General features: G+C 43.1%; 1 protein-coding gene across 6 annotated transcripts in view; it reads right to left on the minus strand.

The window, feature by feature from the left end:
- Positions 1 to 20,803, minus strand: part of DYSF (dysferlin) — a 396,353-nt gene that overhangs the window by 55,718 nt on the left and 319,832 nt on the right. For 5 of the 6 annotated variants that reach the window (XM_089652230.1, XM_089652225.1, XM_089652226.1 and 2 more), the window contains 4 exons: positions 19,805 to 19,966; positions 18,327 to 18,492; positions 13,694 to 13,767; positions 1,534 to 1,632 (listed from right to left, as the gene is read on the minus strand). In XM_089652230.1, coding sequence (XP_089508356.1) covers positions 1,534 to 1,632; positions 13,694 to 13,767; positions 18,327 to 18,492; positions 19,805 to 19,966 — 501 coding nt within the window. Of the gene's footprint in view, positions 1 to 1,533; positions 1,633 to 10,903; positions 10,961 to 13,693; positions 13,768 to 18,326; positions 18,493 to 19,804; positions 19,967 to 20,803 lie in introns of all 6 variants that reach the window. The other variant, XM_089652229.1, reaches the window with a different exon arrangement.

Below are 20,803 nucleotides of genomic sequence, written 5' to 3' on the forward strand. Positions count from 1 at the left end.
ATTTTGGGGAGAGGAATGGTGTTGCATTGTTGGTGTCAGTGGAAGGAATAGTGCCCCATCCTTGGTGTCCATAGGGGGAATAATGTCCCATCATTGGTGTCAATGGGGAAAATAGTTCCCCATTGTTGGTGTCAGTGGGAGGAATAGTGCCCCATCCTTGTTGTCAATAGGGGAAATAATGTCCCATCATTAGTGTCAATGGGGGAAATAGTGTCCCATTGTTGGTGTCAGTGGGAGGAATAGTGCCCTATCCTTGGTGTCAATAGGGAAAATAGTTCCCCATTGTTGGTGTCAGTGGGAGGAATAGTGCCCCATCCTTGTTTGTCAATAGGGGAAATAATGTCCCACCACTAGTGTCAATGGGGGGGGGGGTATAGTGTCCCATTGTTGGTGTCAGTGGGGGGAATAGTTTCTCATTGTTGGTGTCAGTGTGGGAGGAATAGTGCCCCATTATTGGTGTTAGTGGGAGGAATAGTGCCCAATCCTTGGTGTCAATAGGGGAATAATGTCCCATCATTAGTGTCAATGGGGGAAATAGTGTCCCATTGTTGGTGTCAGTGGGAGGAATAGTGCCCTATCCTTGGTGTCAATAGGGAAAATAATGTCCCACCACTAGTGTCAATGGGGGGGGGGGGGGGGGGAGTATAGTGTCCCATTGTTGGTGTCAGTGGGGGGAATAGTTTCTCATTGTTGGTGTCAGTGTGGGAGGAATAGTGCCCCATTATTGGTGTTAGTGGGAGGAATAGTGCCCCATCCTTGGTGCCAAAAGGGGAAATAATGTCCCATCATTAGTGTCAATGGGGGGAATAGTGTCCTATTGTTGGTGTCAGTGGGAGGAATAGTGCCCCATTATTGGTGTTAGTGGGAGGAATAGTGCCCCATCATTGGTGTCAATAGGAGCAATAGTGCCCCATTGTTGGTGTCAGTGGAAGGAATAGTGCCCCATTGTTGGTGTCAGTGGAAGGAATAGTGCCTCATCATTGGTGTCAATGGATGGAATAAAGCCCTATTGTTGGTGTCAATGGGAGGTGCCTCAACGGGCAGATAAAGGCAAGCAAAAGGCTGCAGTTTTGGAGACCACTGCCTTAGAACACAAAAAGGAAAGAATCTGCAACAAAGTTTTTTTTTAAATCCTTGCAGTATTCAGTATATAAATCACCTAATTGTGATTAGGTAATTTAGAATTGTTTTTCTCAACAAAAGACTCACACTTTCATTGTTATTATCAGATTTGGTAGAATGGGTTCATATTCACAAATGGACCTTCACTGTACAGAGCACCAATCTTCCACTGACCTGTTGACAGTTGAAAACTATGAATGGCTCTTTGTGTGTCTCCTCTTTTGTTTTCCAACCACAAGAAATGTTTGCATTGTACAGATGGAAAGCCTAGACACGATTTGCTGAGATTTTAGTTTTATACACATTTATCCCTGAATGTTGAAGCCTGGCCTACAGATGTTATAATTCACACTATCCTTTATTTTTTTGTTGATAATTTTTTTTTTCTCCCTTTCCGGAAGCATTTCTTACCTGTAAAGTGTCAAAACCTCTTTCCAAATAAGTCCCACACTTGTCCTTCTCTCCGATGGACGCATAGAACTTACTCCACCAGTCAATAAATTCTTCTTCCTAGTAAATAAAATAAAACATTAAGGGATCATTTTATAAAACATTTGCATAGCCATTCATCCTGCAAATCTGCATGTAATTTGTGGCAAAAGTGAATGTTTCCTGAACGCAATGTTTGCTAATTCCCTCTAGTGTTCTCTAAGACAGCCCATCTCTTGAACATCATAGCTCTGCTCATCTAGAGAGTCTACTTACTGTCTGTGCTGGCTCAGCTCCTCCACCCTTACCCTTACATAATCTTTTATCCAGCTGCCGAGGGGGGAGGGGGTCAATGAAGGGGAATAATATAGAGCAGCCTTTCTAAATCAGGGTTCCATAGAACCTTGGGGTTCCTCCAGAGGTTGCTAGGGGTTCCTTGAGCAATTTCTGCCTCTCAGATAAGAAACCACTGACACCAATGATCTTTTTAACTATCTGTAAGTGGGGATTCTTTTTACTGACCCTTATAATAAGTAACATTCTTCCTTTTGATTATCACACAAATATGCCGTGAGCTGTAGATATAATAATTATTAGTAGGGGTTCCCTGAGACCAGAAAGGTATTTCAAGGGTTCCTCCATAGTAAGAAATTTGAGAAAGGCTGATAGAGTGTCACTTGATTGACATCTTTGAGTCTGCTAGGGCTGCTGACATTACATCCAAGATGGTGACACCCAGCAGCAGGTGGTCACTGATTCTGAATGTCTATACGAGGTAGGCTACAAGTAAATAAAGTGCCTAAAAAATGTTGAATGTCCATATAATCTGATGGGAATTCTTTATGGTTTGATGACAGGGTCTCTTTAAATTCCCTGTTCAGGGTATGGTCCCTGCTTCTATTGGTGAACATTTATTTAGCGAACGAAAAAAAATCTATATAAACTCAGCAGTAATTTCTGCACTTTACAGATGTTGAAGCAGATTCATGAAATAAATGTCTATTTTAGTAATCCACAGAATGCCATCACACTGACCTCATAGAGAAATTGTAAGAGAGGCTTATAGGACTTCTGCCTCAGCCAGCCAATTGTCCCCTATTTGAACATGGTGAACAGACATAACTTACATTTCACAAGTCCCCAAGTCCCCTTCTGGTGACACATAATGAAAATTTAAAGTGGTTGTCAACCTCAAGCATGAAATATGAACAAATCATATCCCTCTACAGCAGTGGTTCTCAACCTTCCTAATGTCACGACCCTTTTATACAATTCCTCCTGTTGTGGTGACCCGCCAACCATAAAATTATTTACCCAGTAATTATAATTCATGAAGTGTCGTTCTACTTCCAATACTGCTGCTTTCAACACAGTAGCTGCTTTCTACACAGTAGCTGCTTTCAACACAGTGGCTGCTTTCTACACAGTGGCTGCTTTCTACACAGTGGCTGCTTTCTACACAGTGGCTGCTTTCTACACAGTGGCTGCTTTCTACACAGTAGCTGCTTTCTACACAGTAGCTGCTTTCAACACAGTAGCTGCTTTCTACACAGTGGCTGCTTTCTACAGAGCGGCTGTTTCTACACAACAGCTACTGTTTACACATCGGAAATATGTGTTTTCCGATAGTCTTAGGCGACCCTTGTGAAAGGGTCATTCGACCCCCAAAGGGGTCACGACCCACAGGTTGAGAACCACTGCTCTACAGGGTGTAATTGCACCAGTTAAGAGCACTCACCCTAGGTTCACACCTATGCGGCCGTGCGGGACGCTTTTTGCTCAGGCACGAGAGCCCATTCATTTGAATGGACTCCCATGCCCGTGACACGCAGGGAAAGAAGTCCCTACACTACTGTGGAAAATGCAGCCTGCACGGGAACCTCGGTTCCAAGTACGGTTGCGTTTCCCAGTGCGAGCGGCGTGCTATTACAACTAATGGCACCCGCCCACAATTCTCTGTGCGGGTGGTGTGGCTGCACGGATTTTCGTGCAGATCCGCAGCGGCACCACCAGCATAGATGTGAACCGGGGGTTAATGTCATGTCTGTCTGCTGCTTCCTTCCTTTGCTATCACAATGAGTCACTTCTGACAAGTTTTGCTGACACCAAGAGAAAAATGGTGACGGGTGAGGGAGCTCCAGCAGATTGACAGCCTCAGCTCTGTTCCTGTGAGATGTGTGGAGGGCGGTGCCTCTCCCCTCCAATCAGCGCTCAGAGTTCTCCTTACTGAGCTCTGCATATTATAATTTCAGCTCACCACCCTGTTTTCTGAACTATCAGAAAAGCATTATAAATTCAGTTCTTTGAATGACTGTAGAGAAGACTGCAGATAAGCAGGTACAACTTATGTAGGAGGAATTGTTTCATCTCTGTGTATCACCTGAGGCCAGTCACTTCACTGGATATATGTAAAGGTTTACAAATAAGGGAAAACATTTCTGGGTCACCATGTCATTAATACAGTGGGTTACCCCACTGCCAACTTACCCAGAGAGTCTTCTGCAGCCATAAAACAAAAGATGTTGGTTAGTTCATAACAGAGTACTACATTTTCTGAAAGTGTAACTAAACCCAAATATAATATGTTGTCCCTTACCAGTCCTTATAGGTGGTGGCTGCATTAGTTTTTCTTTTCAGATTTATATTTACTTTATTTTCACCTGATTATTCTGCCAATAATGAACTTTCTGTCCTAAGGTGACAATGCTCAAGCTAACCTATCTTTGGAGGAACAGAGTTGTCACCTGATGCTGCTCTCCTGATTTGACTACAAACACCTCCCACTTTCTCCATCTCCATTACATAGGAAGGATGTGTTTTGTAGTTCACAGAAGATAGCTGGGACTTCTCTACCACTGGGATATCGATTCAGCACACAGGGAGTTATAGGAACACTGTGTGTCTGGCAGGATCAACAGGTACTTTTCTCTGTTTGCAGAGAATGTACTTAGCTTAAAAAAGACAGACCAATGCAGCCACCACATCTGAGGAATGATAAGCTGCAATATATGAAATGTTTGTTCTTGGGTTTAGATACACTTTAAAGCCCGGCTCCATGTTTACCTTCCCCCACCTCCCCAGTCCTTCCCTCCACCCACCACCATACCTAATTAAAAACTTTTAAGCACATATTCATTCCTAGTGTCTTATGCAACTTCAGTAGTAGGAAGAAGAACATTCATAAAGACACGTGAGCACAATCCTATCCAGTCTACCAGGTGGGGGAAGGGGAGTTAAGGTCAGGACTCAGGCTTAAGCCCAAAAGATGGAGTTGGGCTTCAAAGGGTCTGTTCACTCTCAAATGATATTTCACTTTCTGGAGGATTCTGCAGAGTTAAGCCACCTACCAGTTTCCTCAGACTCTTAAGGTCTTTGGTGGTGGGATCTCTGAACCTGAATACTGGGATAATTATAAGGGGACCCTATATTCATTGTTGCATTTATAAATTAGAGGTGTGCAACAAGGGGAACCATAGCAAGTCAAGGTGGGTGGGAAAACGCCAAACTTTAAGGTGGGTGAGAACACAGTAAGGAATTACGGTAAGGGGTTTTTTTTTATGCTAGAGTCCCTAAGGTAAAAAGTCAAGTGGCTTAGCCCAGTGGTCTCCAAACTGTGGCCTGCTGGCCTTAAGCGGCCCTTTGCTTGCCTTTATCCATCCCTTGGGGCACTCACTATTCCTCCCACTGATATGGGGGACTGTTCCTCCCACTGACACAAAGAATGACGAGCCATTCCTTCTGCCTGTGCAACAGTGGCACATAATTTCTCCCAATGACAGCAAAGACGGGGCACTATTCCTTCCACTGCAATAAGAATGGGGCAACCTTCCATAGATATAAATGATGGAACACTACTCTTCTCACAGGCACCAATGATGGGACACTATTCCTCCCACTGACACCAATGATGGGGCACTTTTCCTCCCACTGATACCAATGATGGGACACAATTCCTCCCACTGATACCAATGATGGGGCACTATTCCTCCCACTGACACCAATGATGGGGCACTATTCCTCCCACTGATACCAATGATGGGGCACTATTCCTCCCACTGATACCAATGATGGGGCACTATTCCTCCCACTGATACCAATGATGGGGCACTATTCCTCCCACTGATACCAATGATGGGGTACTATTCCTTCCATTGATACCAATGATGTGGCACTATTCCTTCTACTGATACCAATGATGGGGCACTATTCCTCCCACTGACACCAATGATGGAGCACTATTCCTCCTACTGACACCAATGATGGGGCACTATTCCTCCCACTGACACCAATGATGGAGCACTATTCCTCCCACTGATACCAATGATGGGGCACTATTCCTTCCACTGATACCAATGATGGGGCACTATTCCTTCCACTGATACCAATGATGGGGCACTATTCCTTCCACTGATACCAATGATGGGGCATTACTCCTTCCAGTGACAGTTTAAAAGGCTACAAAACAGTTTATATGAAAATAATTCAAAAATATATACAAAAGCAGAGCTAAGGGGACATAGACACTATAAATAGCTAACTGAAGTTCTAAGGATGCAGTCCTAATGACACTACTGTAGGTGTGTGGTCCCATTCGAGTCTATGTGGAGTTGCTGGGCTGCAAAGGATGGGAAATAAAGAGACACTCATTCAGGGCAAAGTGAGAGTGCCTTCATTCGGGTCCCCATCCCTGTGCACCAGGTATACTCACCTACCAGTTCTCCTTTGCCGCTCTTGCCTCCATCACATCCATTGACAATAGCGGTGGTTCTGGGAAAGAGGGGCACATGACTTCCTCCAATGTGACAGTGCTTGAGTCTAGCAACCAATTACGAATCCTGAACAATGCTACATGACCAAGGAGTAACATGAATGCTCCACTAAATTTCTGACACCTGCCAACACCTTGGATTTCAGTGCTGGCTGGTAAGGGAAGTAAAACTGGAGCAGGTAGGGAAGGTGATAGGTGACTATGTTCTGCATGGGCAAGGAGACATTGTTACTTTAAATCAAAGAATAAAAGTGAAACTAGTTTCAGAGGGTCACACAAGTCATAGTTTTCTGGCTAATAAAGATAAAACCAGCCACCTTGAGGCATGACTTCCACTGTATGATGTTGTTAGGTGTTGTGTTATAATTACTCTATTAGAATGCTTGCCAACATGGAAATCCGCCATGTATCAGGAAGCTGTCCAAGACAGCGTCCGAGGACTAGTAACACCTTACATTTAAAGTGGAACTACACTGCATCAGATCACCACAAACCAAAAATGCTAAATCATTTTTAATATTCAAAGCAAACTCCCCCCATCCATGTCTCCATGCTTCAGTTAGAACCCCCCCCCCCCAGCATTTCTGGCCTTGGCCATCTTGAGCAAGGGCAGATGATTTATGTAGCATTTACTTCCTGGAATCCATCAACCCTTAGCTCAGGCATGCAGGCAGGAGGGAGTGCTTAGCTGAGAAAGCCCCTCCTCCCCTCCTGAAGACTCCTGGGATGTATGACATCATTTGCCTAGGCCAGAAACCAGGAAGTAACTGAAGAAATATAAAACAAAAATTAAATCAAATAAATATATCTTCCTATTTATAATGTTAGCAGCCTAAGGATTGAAAATAGTCAATGTTGACTGAGAGTGAAGTTCCACTTTAAGTTAAATGGATTGATTGTAATAAAGACTACGCTATCAGTAATAAAATTTGGGAACATCCGTAGAGGTCCTGGTCCAGGACCAGTAACAGATAACATGTAAAATGTAGAATTTGTCCATATGCTTTTGAAGTGTTTTGTGGATGAAGGGATCAGTAGAAATTTGCTCCAATTTGTAGATCAGGTGCACATTTGATAGGTATTTAAAATGACAAAAAAAGGTCCATAAAACCAGGTGAACATTTGCTACAGACAGCACACTATACACAAGCAGGGAATGCATAGTGGAACATCTACCAGACAAATGGGAAAGCGACATGCCAACCGATATACAAGCACCCAGTGAGCTAAGTACAGCTGGCAATACACTAGTAGAATTTTTCATTTTAAGAACATGTGTTCTATTCTAGTTGTTAATGAGGTCACATGGATGCTTAGTTTCCGAACACAGTGACAAGAAAATTCAAAGGAGCAGGATTTTCACAAACAAATTACTAACAAGTGGTTTTCGTTCTGGAAAGTCCATTTACGCTAAAGCTGAATGTTAAAATCAAATTCAAATTTTAAGCACTTTAGAACAACATTCATTGAATGTACAGAGAATTTTTGTACGAATGTTCCTATAAATGTTTGTATGAGCTTGCAATCAAAACTCTAGTAGTATATTGCCAGGCATTAAAGTGTTACTAAACCCCGGACCCTGCATTCACTATATTCAGTCTCCCCGGACCCTGCATTCACTCTATCCGGTCTCCCCGGACCCTGCATTCACTATATCCGGTCTCCCTGGACCCTGCACTCACTATATCCGGTCTCCCCGGACCCTGCATTCACTATATTCAGTCTGCCAGGACCCTGCATTCACTCTATCTGGTCTCCCCGGACCCTGCATTCACTATATCCGGTCTTCCTGGACCCTGCACTCATTATATCTGGTCTCCCCGGACCCTGCATTCACTATATCCAGTCTCCCTGGACCCTGCATTCACTATATCCGGTCTTCCTGGACCCTGCATTCACTATATCCGGTCTCCCCAGACCCTGCATTCACTATATCCAGTCTCCCCGGACCCTGCATTCACTATATCCGGTCTCCCTGGACCCTGCACTCACTATATCCGGTCTCCCCGGACCCTGCATTCACTATATTCAGTCTGCCAGGACCCTGCATTCACTCTATCTGGTCTCCCCGGACCCTGCATTCACTATATCCGGTCTTCCTGGACCCTGCACTCATTATATCTGATCTCCCCGGACCCTGCATTCACTATATCCAGTCTCCCTGGACCCTGCATTCACTATATCCGGTCTTCCTGGACCCTGCATTCACTATATCCGGTCTCCCCAGACCCTGCATTCACTATATCCAGTCTCCCCGGACCCTGCATTCACTATATCCAGTCTCCCCGGACCCTGCATTCACTATATCCAGTCTCCCCAGACCCTGCATTCGCTATATCCGGTCTCCCCGGACCCTGCATTCGCTATATTCTGTCTCCACGAAAAATGCATTCACTATGTCCGGTCTCCCTGGACCCTGCATTCACTATATCTGGTCTCCCTGGACCCTGCATTCACTATATCTGGTCTCCCTGGACCCTGCATTCACTCTATCCGGTCTCCCCGGACCCTGCATTCACTAAATCCGCTCTCCCCGGACCCTGCATTCACTATATCCGCTCTCCCCGGACCCTGCATTCACTATATCGGTCTCCCTGGACCCTGCATTCACTATATCTGGTCTCTCCGGACCCTGCATTCACTATATCCGCTCTCCCCGGACCCTGCATTCACTATATCCGGTCTCCCTGGACCCTGCATTCACTATATCTGGTCTCTCCGGACCCTGCATTCACTATATCCGCTCTCCCCGGACCCTGCATTCACTATATCCGGTCTCCCTGGACCCTGCATTCACTATATCTGGTCTCTCCGGACCCTGCACTCATTATATCTGGTCTCCCCGGACCCTGCATTCACTATATCCAGTCTCCCTGGACCCTGCATTCACTATATCCGGTCTTCCTGGACCCTGCATTCACTATATCCGGTCTCCCCAGACCCTGCATTCACTATATCCAGTCTCCCCGGACCCTGCATTCACTATATCCAGTCTCCCCGGACCCTGCATTCACTATATCCAGTCTCCCCAGACCCTGCATTCGCTATATCCGGTCTCCCCGGACCCTGCATTCGCTATATTCTGTCTCCACGAAAAATGCATTCACTATGTCCGGTCTCCCTGGACCCTGCATTCACTATATCTGGTCTCCCTGGACCCTGCATTCACTATATCTGGTCTCCCCGGACCCTGCATTCACTATATCCGCTCTCCCCGGACCCTGCATTCACTATATCCGCTCTCCCCGGACCCTGCATTCACTATATCCGCTCTCCCCGGACCCTGCATTCACTATATCGGTCTCCCTGGACCCTGCATTCACTATATCTGGTCTCTCCGGACCCTGCATTCACTATATCCGCTCTCCCCGGACCCTGCATTCACTATATCCGGTCTCCCTGGACCCTGCATTCACTATATCTGGTCTCTCCGGACCCTGCATTCACTATATCCGGTCTCCCTGGACCCTGCATTCACTATATCCGGTCTCCCTGGACCCTGCATTCACTATATCCAGCCTCCCCATAAAATGCATTCACTATAACCGGTCTCCCACACTACACACAACATGGAAATAAAATTATTTTATGAAAAAATAAACTGCTAAATACCTTTTTTCATCAGCAGTATATAGCAGTCTTGTGACTTCTATCAGTTTCCAGCAAAGCACTGGTTAAAGCTTGTAGGAGGAGCTTATATTCTCCTCTGACTGTCCTATGAGGCTGCAAAACCCCTGACCCTCTGTCTGGACAGCGATAATTGACCCTGTGCTGATCACATGCACTCTCCCAAGGAAAAAAAAAATTTCTATCAATATACACCAAACTGAGCATGTGCAGCTTGCACCCAAGGTTCTGTTCTATCAGCAGATGGTTTGGGGACAGTAGAAGAAGAGGAGGATCACAGAAGACAGGATAAAACAGCATTTTTACACAATGCAGAGGATTAACCCCTTAGGTCCCACAGTGAGTATAACAAGCATGCTTTACTGCATATACAGACTGATTGTACTGTTGTGGGTTTAGTAACACTTGAAGTTTAAAGAGAACCAGTCACCCACCTCTCCACCTCATCCAATCAGAGAGTGTGAGAAAAAGTAATGCAATCTCTGAATGGCGCTCATGTCGGGTGGCTGACCTCCTGTGTTCAGAATGAAGCAGGGTGGCAGCCCAGCACAGGATCCAGAGGTTAGTGGAGATTACTGGAGTAGGGGTGCCTAGTACAGTGATTTCCAGCATGCATGGGGATCCCTCACGTATGGTATATACATAGTGACATTGGTCCAAGCTTGACCAATGTAACCATCTTCAAATAAAATTGATCTTCAAGAACGTAAAACTACATAAGAGGGAAAAATACATCTCAATTTTAAACGTAAGTCAATCGACTTATAAAAATGTAGCTGAAATTCTTGTATAGGTCCGATCAAGTCTGGTTTTCTGGTATTCTGCAAGCACACCCCCTCACCCCCCTTCCCCATGGAAGCAGTGACATCATCACAATCTTCTCTCACAGGGATCATGCACTGTTGTGTGTTACATGAAACACGACACACGTGTATGAAGCACACCCACAATACATACATGAAGGCTGGACCGGGAGGTCGATATGTTAATAATGGCTGAGACGCCATCTGCAAGCTACAAGTCAAAACGATTGGTTAGCTACACATAGAATACACAGAATCAGGAAACACTTTTCATTAGAAACACAATATTAGGGCACCATAAGCACAAAACAACCACAAAGAGAAAAAAATCTGAATTACATATTTTACAAAAAATACTTATTTTGCCTAGTACAGCAGGGCTGGAGTGTGAGAGGAAGAATCAGTACAAGGAGCCAATCAGTTCATGTGCTGACAGGAGCATGCTAATAGGAGGAGAGATGAGAGTGTCAGAGAGATGAACTCCTCACTGGGCTGCCTCTCCTTTCACTGTCCAATCACAGGATGTGTTGGGACCAGGATGACCCGGGCTCAGAGGAAGTGGGTTGAATGATGCTTTGTATCAGCCTGAGGACAATTAATGGCAGAAAAAAAGTCTTGTGGGGAAATGACCCAAAATAGAAAATGCTAAATGTTATAGTTGTCCCCAGAATAGGAATAGAGGGCAAATCTTCCAATAGGAACTGTGTCAAATATCTTATACTGGTCAATGGTCATACATGGTGCAATAAAACTGAATAATCAATGTCTGTGAGATAAAAATGGCACGCCAGACCGATGAGCGACAGGTAGTGACAGTTTTGATCTACCCAAGTCGATTGGTTGTGATGGAAAAAAATCAATCGTGCAGCGTCGATCAATGGCATTTTTTGCCTGTACATCAATTGTAAACGATTCACAAGGGTGTGAAAAATGCGATTGATTGACCCCGTATGATCAATATTTTTCCACCACAACTAATCGAAGCCATCACTATCTGTCGCTCATCATTTGGGCATACATTTTTGGTCTTGCTTGATCCATGAACGATTTGATCGTTTTGTCAAATTGGACATCGACCATTCAGTTTTATTATTATTATACAGTATTTATATAGCGCCAAAGGGTATGCTCAGCGCTGTACAGTAGCAAGGGGGACAGAACATGAGACAAGACAGTAACAATACAATACACGAGGGGTTCGAGGGCCCTGCTCTTTCGAGCTTACAATCTAGGAGGGAGGGGAAGGTGGTACAGGAGGAGATGGCTGTGGGGGATGGAGTGGTGGGTGGAGTGGAGAAGGTTAGTTGTTAGGTGAGGTCGGGTGTTAGGTGAGGTTGGGGTAGGCTTCCCTGAAGAGGAGGGTTTTCAGGGTGCGCCTGAAGGTGAGGAGGGTAGGTGACAGTTTGATGGATTGGGGTAGGGAGTTCCAGAGGATGGGGGAAGTCCTGCAATCGGGCGTGGGAGGAGGAGACCAGGGAGCTAGAGAGTAGGAGGTCCTGTGAGGAGCGGAGGGGACGGGGAGGGTAGTATTTGGGTATCAGGTCAGTTATGTAGTTAGTGACAAAAATGATATCTGTAAAATTCCCACCATGCCTCTTATCAAATTCCTTGGGGTGTCTATTTTCCAAAAAGGGGTAATTTGGGGGGTGTTTGTACTATCCTGGCATTTTAGAGCCTCCAAAACTGTGATACGTAGTGGGGAAGTGATATGAGGAAATATGCCCTTTGAAAGCCTGGAGGTGGTCATTGGATTTTGGAAGCTTGTATGTAGCTAGGCTGCCAAAAAGTCTCTCACATGTGGTATCCCAGTTCTTGGGAGAAGTAGGAGAATGTGTTTTGGGGTGTTATTCCACATATACCCGTGGCATGCATGAGCAATATATCATTAAAGTGACAACTTTGTGTAAAAAAAAAAGAATTATAATTTTCTAAAAATTTGTGGCAAAAAATAAAATGGTTCATGGACTCAACATGCTTCTCTGCAAAATCCTTGGGGTGTCTACTTTCCCAAAAGGGGTCATTTGGGGGGGGGGGGTTGTACTGCCCTGGCATTTTAGCACCTCAAAAAGTGTGATAGGCAGTCAGAAAGTAAGTAAATTCCAATATATATACCATAGTTTGTAGATGCTATAACTTTCACACAAACCAATTAATATACACGCATTGAGATTTTTTTTTTTTTTAACCAGACATGTAGCAGAATACATTTTGGCCTAAATTTATGACTAACTTTGAGTTTATTGGATATTTTTTATAACCAAAAGTGAAAAAAATTTTTTTTTCAAAATTTTTGGTCTTTTTTTGTTTACAGCGCAAAAAAGTAAAAACTACAGAGGTGATCAAATACCACCAAAAGAAAGCTCTATTTATGTGGAAAAAAAGGACAGAAATTTTGTTTGGGAGTTGAATAAGTGCAATGCTGAACAACAAAAAATGGCCTGGTCTGAAGGGGGTAAATCTTCTGGAGGGCAAGTGATTAATGTTGCTGAGCCTGCAGCTGCCGCTCGGCTGCGTTACTACTGAAACCGAACGGCAAGTGGTTAAAGGGTATTAAAACCCAAGAACTACAGGTTTCCTATAGGGGTTGTTTAAGATCTCTAAAGCACCTCACTTTAGAGTTAACAGTTAATAATGTCCCTAAAACTAATTTTTTTCACTCCAGCGTGCGCAGTGATCCCTAATTTGTGTTGCACATTTGTGGTTTATATACCAATGCTTGCCATATGCTCATTCTGTGATTGTACATGCGCCTGTCTCATAGAAGTGATTGAGTGGCTTTACAGCCACCGCAACCGTTTTTATTACAGAGCCCAAAGTCAGCTTTACAATAGCTGCAGTATGTTTACTTTCTGATATTGCCGCAGCATATGTAAAAGGGTTAAAAAGAACACATTTTCATTGGAATCTATTAATTAAAAAAAGGGAAACTGGTTTGTGTTCTTACCTGACTCGAAATTAGAGGTTCCTTGTCGTCAATATCGACAAGAACGTCATCCCGCGGGGTAACACTTATATCATCTGAAAGGAAATATTATATATAGCGGTTTTAGTTACCTTCAAATATTTTTTTTTTCACTAAGTACACTTTATAAGATATTACTGCAATATTTATCAGAAAGCAATTTTTGATCATTTTTTTCCTGTATGATTTTTCTAGGTCAGCGATTCTACAACTCAGTGTAACGTCTAATCTTTAACCCAAGGTATCCTGAAAAAAAAATCTATACACATCCACTACCTAATGGCCCTGTAATCTACTTTTCATTAAAATATTTTCTCCTTGTAAGGTTTTGAAACCTTTCCCTTTCCCCCTCACTTCTGTTTGTTTGGAATGAGCAGTGCACCTTCATTGTGGCCATGTATACAGCTCATCCTACAGTCAATAGTCTTTTTATTTTGGGAGAAAGCAAGTAGTTCTTACATGAATTGGTACTATGGAGAACAAATAGAAAAAACCTCCTGGGCTATAATGGATGTCCTACTAGTAGCAGCTCACACTTGCCTTAACCACAAGGTAGATGAAACAACAAAACATACAAAATAGTGAAGTGCTGATGTTAATAAAGGACTTGCATAACACAACACTATTCAGTGATAGATAGGAACATATTGAAACAATATATCAGAGAGGGGAAATGACATATATTGTGCAAGTGCTCATAAGAGAGTTCATGCTGTGTGAAAGTCCATACTAAATCAATTCCAAGAACAGTGGTCACTACATAACACACAGCAAGCCACGTGGGGTGATCACAGTGCCATATGGTGTGTGGATCAATCCATAAATGGCCAAAATGACTCCTCACCTCCTTATTTAGACCCCATGGGGCCAAAATACTGTGTGGGTAACCCCCGTATATTCCAGATGACTCTCCTCAGGATAAGAACACTTAGGAATCCGACCTCAACACTTCTGAACCTTCTCCAGACTCAAGGATTTTGGGACAAGGGTGACCGTGCAGGATATTAATAAAAACAAAAATATACCATAGTGTAGACCTGCCTTTTTTAATGCAAAATAGCAAAGCCAATAGCCCACTCACATTTATAAAACATATAAAAACGCCTTTTTCCATATCATGGGTATACTCATGGTTAGATGCCGATCAGCAGCTCCACGATAGCTCCACTATGGCTCCAAAATGGCGTCCACGCCGGAAATGACATCACCGCGTCCCGGAAGTGCTGTCAATGCGTGCCAACACGTTGCGTCACGATCCACGTGACTTCTTCTGACCCTCAGACCCTCTGACAGACTTGACCATATAATTTAATTGCTTTACTACAGGTTCACTTTAATTTGCAGGATAAAGTGAAACTAAACTCTGTTCAAGTATCTATTCTTAACAAAAAAGTGCCTTCTATTGCTCTCAGCCTCCTCCATATCTTCATTTTTTTTTTAGCTGCTGTGATCTGAATTCCTGTTAGAGGGTGACTACATTTGTTCTCCATAGTACCACTTCATGTAAGAACTACTTGCTTGCTCCAAAATAAAAGGACTATTGACTATGGCATGAGCTGTAGACACCCTCCTAAACTTTGTGGACGGCCTTCCCAGAAGAGTTGAAGCTGTTATAGCTGCAAAGGGCGGGGCCAACTCAATATTGAACCCTACGGACTAAGAAGGAGATGCCATTAGAGTTCATGTGCATGTAAAGGCAGGTGTCCCAATACCAAATATATATATATATATATATATAATTATTATTATACAGTATATATAAAGCGCCAATAGTTCGCTCAGCGCTGTACATTACAAAGGGGGACAGAACAACAACAATACAATGCAAAACATGAGGGGATCGAGGGCCCTGCTCTTTCAACACACACACACACACACATATATATATACATACAGTCAGGTCCATAAATATTGGGACATCGACACAATTCTAACATTTTTGGCTTTATACACCACCACAATGGATTTGAAATGAAATGAACAAGATGTGCTTTAACTGCAGACTGTCGGCTTTAATTTGAGGGTATTTACATCCAAATCAGGTGAACGCTGTAGGAATTACAACAGTTTGCATACGTGCCTCCCACTTGCTAAGGGACCAAAAGTAATGGGACAGAATAATAATCATAAATCAAACTTTCACTTTTTAATACTTGGTTGCAAATCCTTTTCAGTCAATTACAGCCTGAAGTCTGGAATGCATAGACATCACCAGATGCTGGGTTTCATCCCTGGTGATGCTCTGCCAGGCCTCTACTGCAACTGTCTTCAGTTCCTGCTTGTTCTTGGGGCATTTTCCCCTCAGTTTTGTCTTCAGCAAGTGAAATGCATGCTCAATCGGATTCAGGTCAGGTGATTGACTTGGCCATTGCATAACATTCCACTTCTTTCCCTTAAAAAAATGTATGGTTGCTTTTGCAGTATGCTTTGGGTCATTGTCCATCTGCACTGTGAAGCGTCCAATGAGTTGTGAAGCATGTGGCTGAATATGAGCAGATAATATTGCCCGAAACACTTCAGAATTCATCCTGCTGCTTTTGTCAGCAGTCACATCATCAATAAATACAAGAAAACCAGTTCCATTGGCAGCCATACATGCCCACGCCATGACACTACCACCACCATGCTTCACTGATGAGGTGGTATGCTTAGGATCATGAGCAGTTCCTTTCCTTCTCCATACTCTTCTCTTCCCATCACTCTGGTACAAGTTGATCTCGGTCTCATCTGTCCATAGGATGTTGTTCCAGAACTGTGAAGGCTTTTTTAGATGTCGTTTGGCAAACTCTAATCTGGCCTTCCTGTTCTTGAGGCTCACCAATGGTTTACATCTTGTGGTGAACCCTCTGTATTCTCTCTGGTGAAGTCTTCTCTTGATTGGTGACTTTGGCACACGTACACCTACCTCCTGGAGAGTGTTCTTGATCTGGCCAACTGTTGTGAAAGGTGTTTTCTTCACCAGGGAAAGAATTCTTCGGTCATCCACCACAGTTGTTTTCTGTGGTCTTCCGGGTCTTTTGGTGTTGCTGAGCTCACCGGTGCATTCTTTCTTTTTAAGAATGTTCCAAACAGTTGTTTTGGCCACGCCTAATGTTTTTGCTATCTCTCTGATGGGTTTGTTTTGTTTTTTCAGCCTAATGATGGCTTGCTTCACTGATAGTAACAGCTCTTTGGATCTCATCTTGAGAGTTGACAGCAACAGATTCCAAATGCAAATAGCACACTTGAAATGAACTCTGCACCTTTTATCTGCTCATTGTAATTGGGATAATGAGGGAATAACACACACCTGGCCATGGAACAGCTGAGAAGCCAATTGTCCCATTACTTTTGGTCCCTTAACAAGTGGGAGGCACATATGCAAACTGTTGTAATTCCTACACCGTTCACCTGATTTGGATGTAAATACCCTCAAATTAAAGCTGACAGTCTGCAGTTAAAGCACATCTTGTTCATTTCATTTCAAATCCATTGTGGTGGTGTATAGAGCCAAAAATGTTAGAATTGTGTCGAAGTCCCAATATTTATGGACCTGACTGTATGTAGTTAGATCCATATATATTTGGACACAGGCACAATTTTAGATTTTTCAGGTGTTTACCAAAACATATTCACGCTATAATTCTATAATGGCTATGGGCTGAAAGTGCACACTCTCAGGTTTAATTTGAGGGTATGTACATCCAAATTGGAGGAAGGGTTTAGGAATTACAGCTCTTAAGAGTAGCCATCCCCCCTTTTTCAAGGGACCAAAAGTAATTGAACAATTGAATCAAAAGCTGTTTCATGGCCAGGGGTGGGCTACTCCATTATTTCTTCATCAATTAAGCAGGTAAAACGTTAAGAGTTGATTCTAAGTGTGGTACTTGCATTTGGAATCTATTGCTGTAAACCTACATCATGTGTTCAAAGAAGCCGTCCATGCAAGTGAAACAGGCCATTGTAAGGCTTCAAAAATGAAACAAATCCATCAGAGAGATCGCAGCAACATTAGGAGTGGCCAAATCAACAGCTTGGTACATTCTGAGGAAAGAAGAATGCACTGGTGAGCTTAGCAACATAAAAAGGCATAGACGTCCACGGAAGACAACAGTGGTGGATGATTGCAGGGTATGTACATGATTGGATGATGTACATACCCTCAAATTAAACCTGAGAGTGTACACTTTCAGGCCATATCCATTATATAACTATAGCTTGAATATGTTTTGGTAAATATCTGAAAAAAACTAAAATTGTGCCTGTGTCCAAATATACAGTATATATGGACCTAACTGTATGTATATATATATATCTCCAATTAACAGAAGCAAAAAAGGCTCAAATTATGAAATGTGAAGAACTACAGGGATCTGCTCTTTGAAACTGGCAAGCATATCTAGGAGCCTGTATGGAGTCAGTATGGTTGGTAATAGATCACAAACAAGACATCCTGGGCCTGGCACAAACAACCGTGTTATATACCTCACAAAGCCCTACGTGCTGTAACATGTAGTAGGACATAACAAAATAGAGCACTCTAAACTGGACCAGCGTTGTTCAGTCTCCGCTTGTTTGTGATTGGTGGGTTAATTCCCGTTACAAGTATTTGTGCAGAAAGTAGACAGCGGTATACCGGCCATTCCTTCATCCAGGTCACCCTCTTCCTCATTGGGGTCGCAGTGGAACTCCTCAAGGGAGTGGATGGTGCATTGTCCAACCACTGGCTTTCGACCAAACTGCCGGTTGTCAATCACCTTCACGATGATGGGCGGGCAATATAGATCCTCACGGGGAAGTCTCTAAAAAGTAAGAAGAAATAGTGATGAAATGTGAAAAATGTGATGGAAACTTTATGCTATCGGTGCTGATCGTGCTTTTGCCCAAACTTGCCGTGTCAATTGCCATAAAAAGATCAGTAGGAAGCGGACTGACAACTCATGGGGCCCCCGGGAAATAGGGGATCATGGGGCCCCTGTGTCCGTGCCCAAACTCAAAAAAGCCTATGAAAAAGGTACCAGGGGCATCTCATGGGGCCCCCTACTGACCCCGGGCCCTCGGGCAGTGCCCGAGTTTCCAAATGGTCAGTCCGCCCCTGGTAGGAGGTTACCATCAAAAATAGATCTTTGTGTACCATAAAAAGAATTATAAAACATATCTATATGCCATACTTCTGTATAAATGTATGTGCATGCCTCATAAAAAAACCAGAACTAAATTCCATCTACATGCAGCCTGCCTCCCACCATTCCACATGCTAAAGAATAAATCAAGCCCTCTAAAGCCCTACTGCAAATAAAAGTCCAACTTGAGATGTTTGACATTAACAGCAACAAGGTGCAGGGCTTTGCTAAGGACTTGTATGCATTGAGCTATTGGGGGTTATTTACTAAAGCTGGAGTGTGCAAAATCTGGTACAGCTCTGCATAAAAACCAATTAGATTCCAGGTTTTATTGTCAAAACCTAATTGAACAAGCTGAAGTTAGAAGCCGATTGGCTCCCATGCACAGCTGCATCAGATTCTGAGTGTTCTAGTAAATCTCCCCCATTCTGTTCTAAATTCCTGAGTTTGGTGGTATGATTCAAAGTGAATGTCAGAATCTAATTAACATTCTCTGTAAATCAGATGATTCAAAAACGACTGAGCAAGAAGCACAGTGCAAAGTTCACGTTACTGTGGTTACGCCTAATCATGTTACTGAAGTTATGTCAAGTCAAGATGGATTCTGATTGGCTGCCATGGGTACTATACTTTGGACACTGTGCTCTGCTTCTTGGCAGTTTTTTCTAATTAGGTCAATCTGTAGATAATGAAATTTAATAACCTGGAGCGGTTTGATTGATGAATACTTCACAAGGGTTATTTCTGTACAGAAGAGTGATGTGATATCAGATATTCCAGCCCTGAGCACCAGACACCAGGTTTATTATTTCCATCACAGGTCTATATCAGCTGATAAATGGCCTCCTACCTTGTAATATAAGAAACATGAATCCCTGCTCTCACCAACCAGAAATACTGAACGGACTGACTGCAATGAGCATGTTTTACATGCACCTCGGCCCTTTCCTGCAACCTTACAAAATCAGTTTACGGTATTAAGAACTCTTACCACCTCTAAGAAAAGGACGCACACTTCAAAGTTGGGATTCTTTTTGACATTTTTAATAACGCAGGACTGGATCATTTCATCTCCACACTCCACAACCAGGCTGGGCGATGTCACGCTGGCCAGCTGGTAGCTCTTTAGGTTGCGCAGCCCCCATGCCAACACCTGCAGAGACAGACAGTAGGCAAGAGATGGTGTTTAAAGGGATTGGTTTAAAAGACATTGGCCAATAAATGACAGAATAAATGTTGAACAATTATACTTCTATATCACAACACTTAAACCTATAATATCCCAGAAAAGTGATCTACCTTCACCCTTGAAGGCCAGCTTAACAATATATATGTGACTTTTCTATGAGCAGATACATCAAATTAAATGAAATAAAACCAAAAATTATAAAAATTATATATAAAAATTATATATAAAAATGATGTCCAAAGTCCCACCGTGTCCAAAAATAAAATAAAAAAAATCCCAAAAATAATCCTCACAAGTGAAACACAAAAACTTAAACTTTTTCTTCTTCTTTCATCACCAAAACCTTCTTAATACCCGCACATCCTGATATTCGTGCACCTCAAAAAGGAAAAAAACTCGACATAGTGTCATACCTTAAATAATAAAACACACGTGCCACTCACTGTGCAGCATGCAAAATAAACGTGTATACTCAAACCAAGTGTCAAAACACCTAAGTGAAATGACAATATGAGTGAAAGCACATTCACATAGGAAAAGCAATGCAATGTGTGAAAACCACTCCACAGATAATACTGCCAGTGTATAACACCACACCCAAAAATATATATAAAAAGTGATAACCAAAGCCCAGATCACCACTCTCCAACTCTAATAAGGATGGGTAATTACCCTAAAGCAGAAACAGCACGGCAGATTAACCACTCTGGGTTACAATCTCCTCTCATCAATTTTCTCCAAAGACTAGGGTCACTTCCTCCACTTTTTTCCAGAAAACCAGTCACAATATAAAAGATATTC

The sequence above is a fragment of the Staurois parvus genome, unplaced genomic scaffold (genome assembly GCF_062004578.1).
Source record: "Staurois parvus isolate SC_StPar_1 unplaced genomic scaffold, SC_StPar_1.0 ptg000675l, whole genome shotgun sequence".
NCBI classification, from domain to species: domain Eukaryota; kingdom Metazoa; phylum Chordata; class Amphibia; order Anura; family Ranidae; genus Staurois; species Staurois parvus.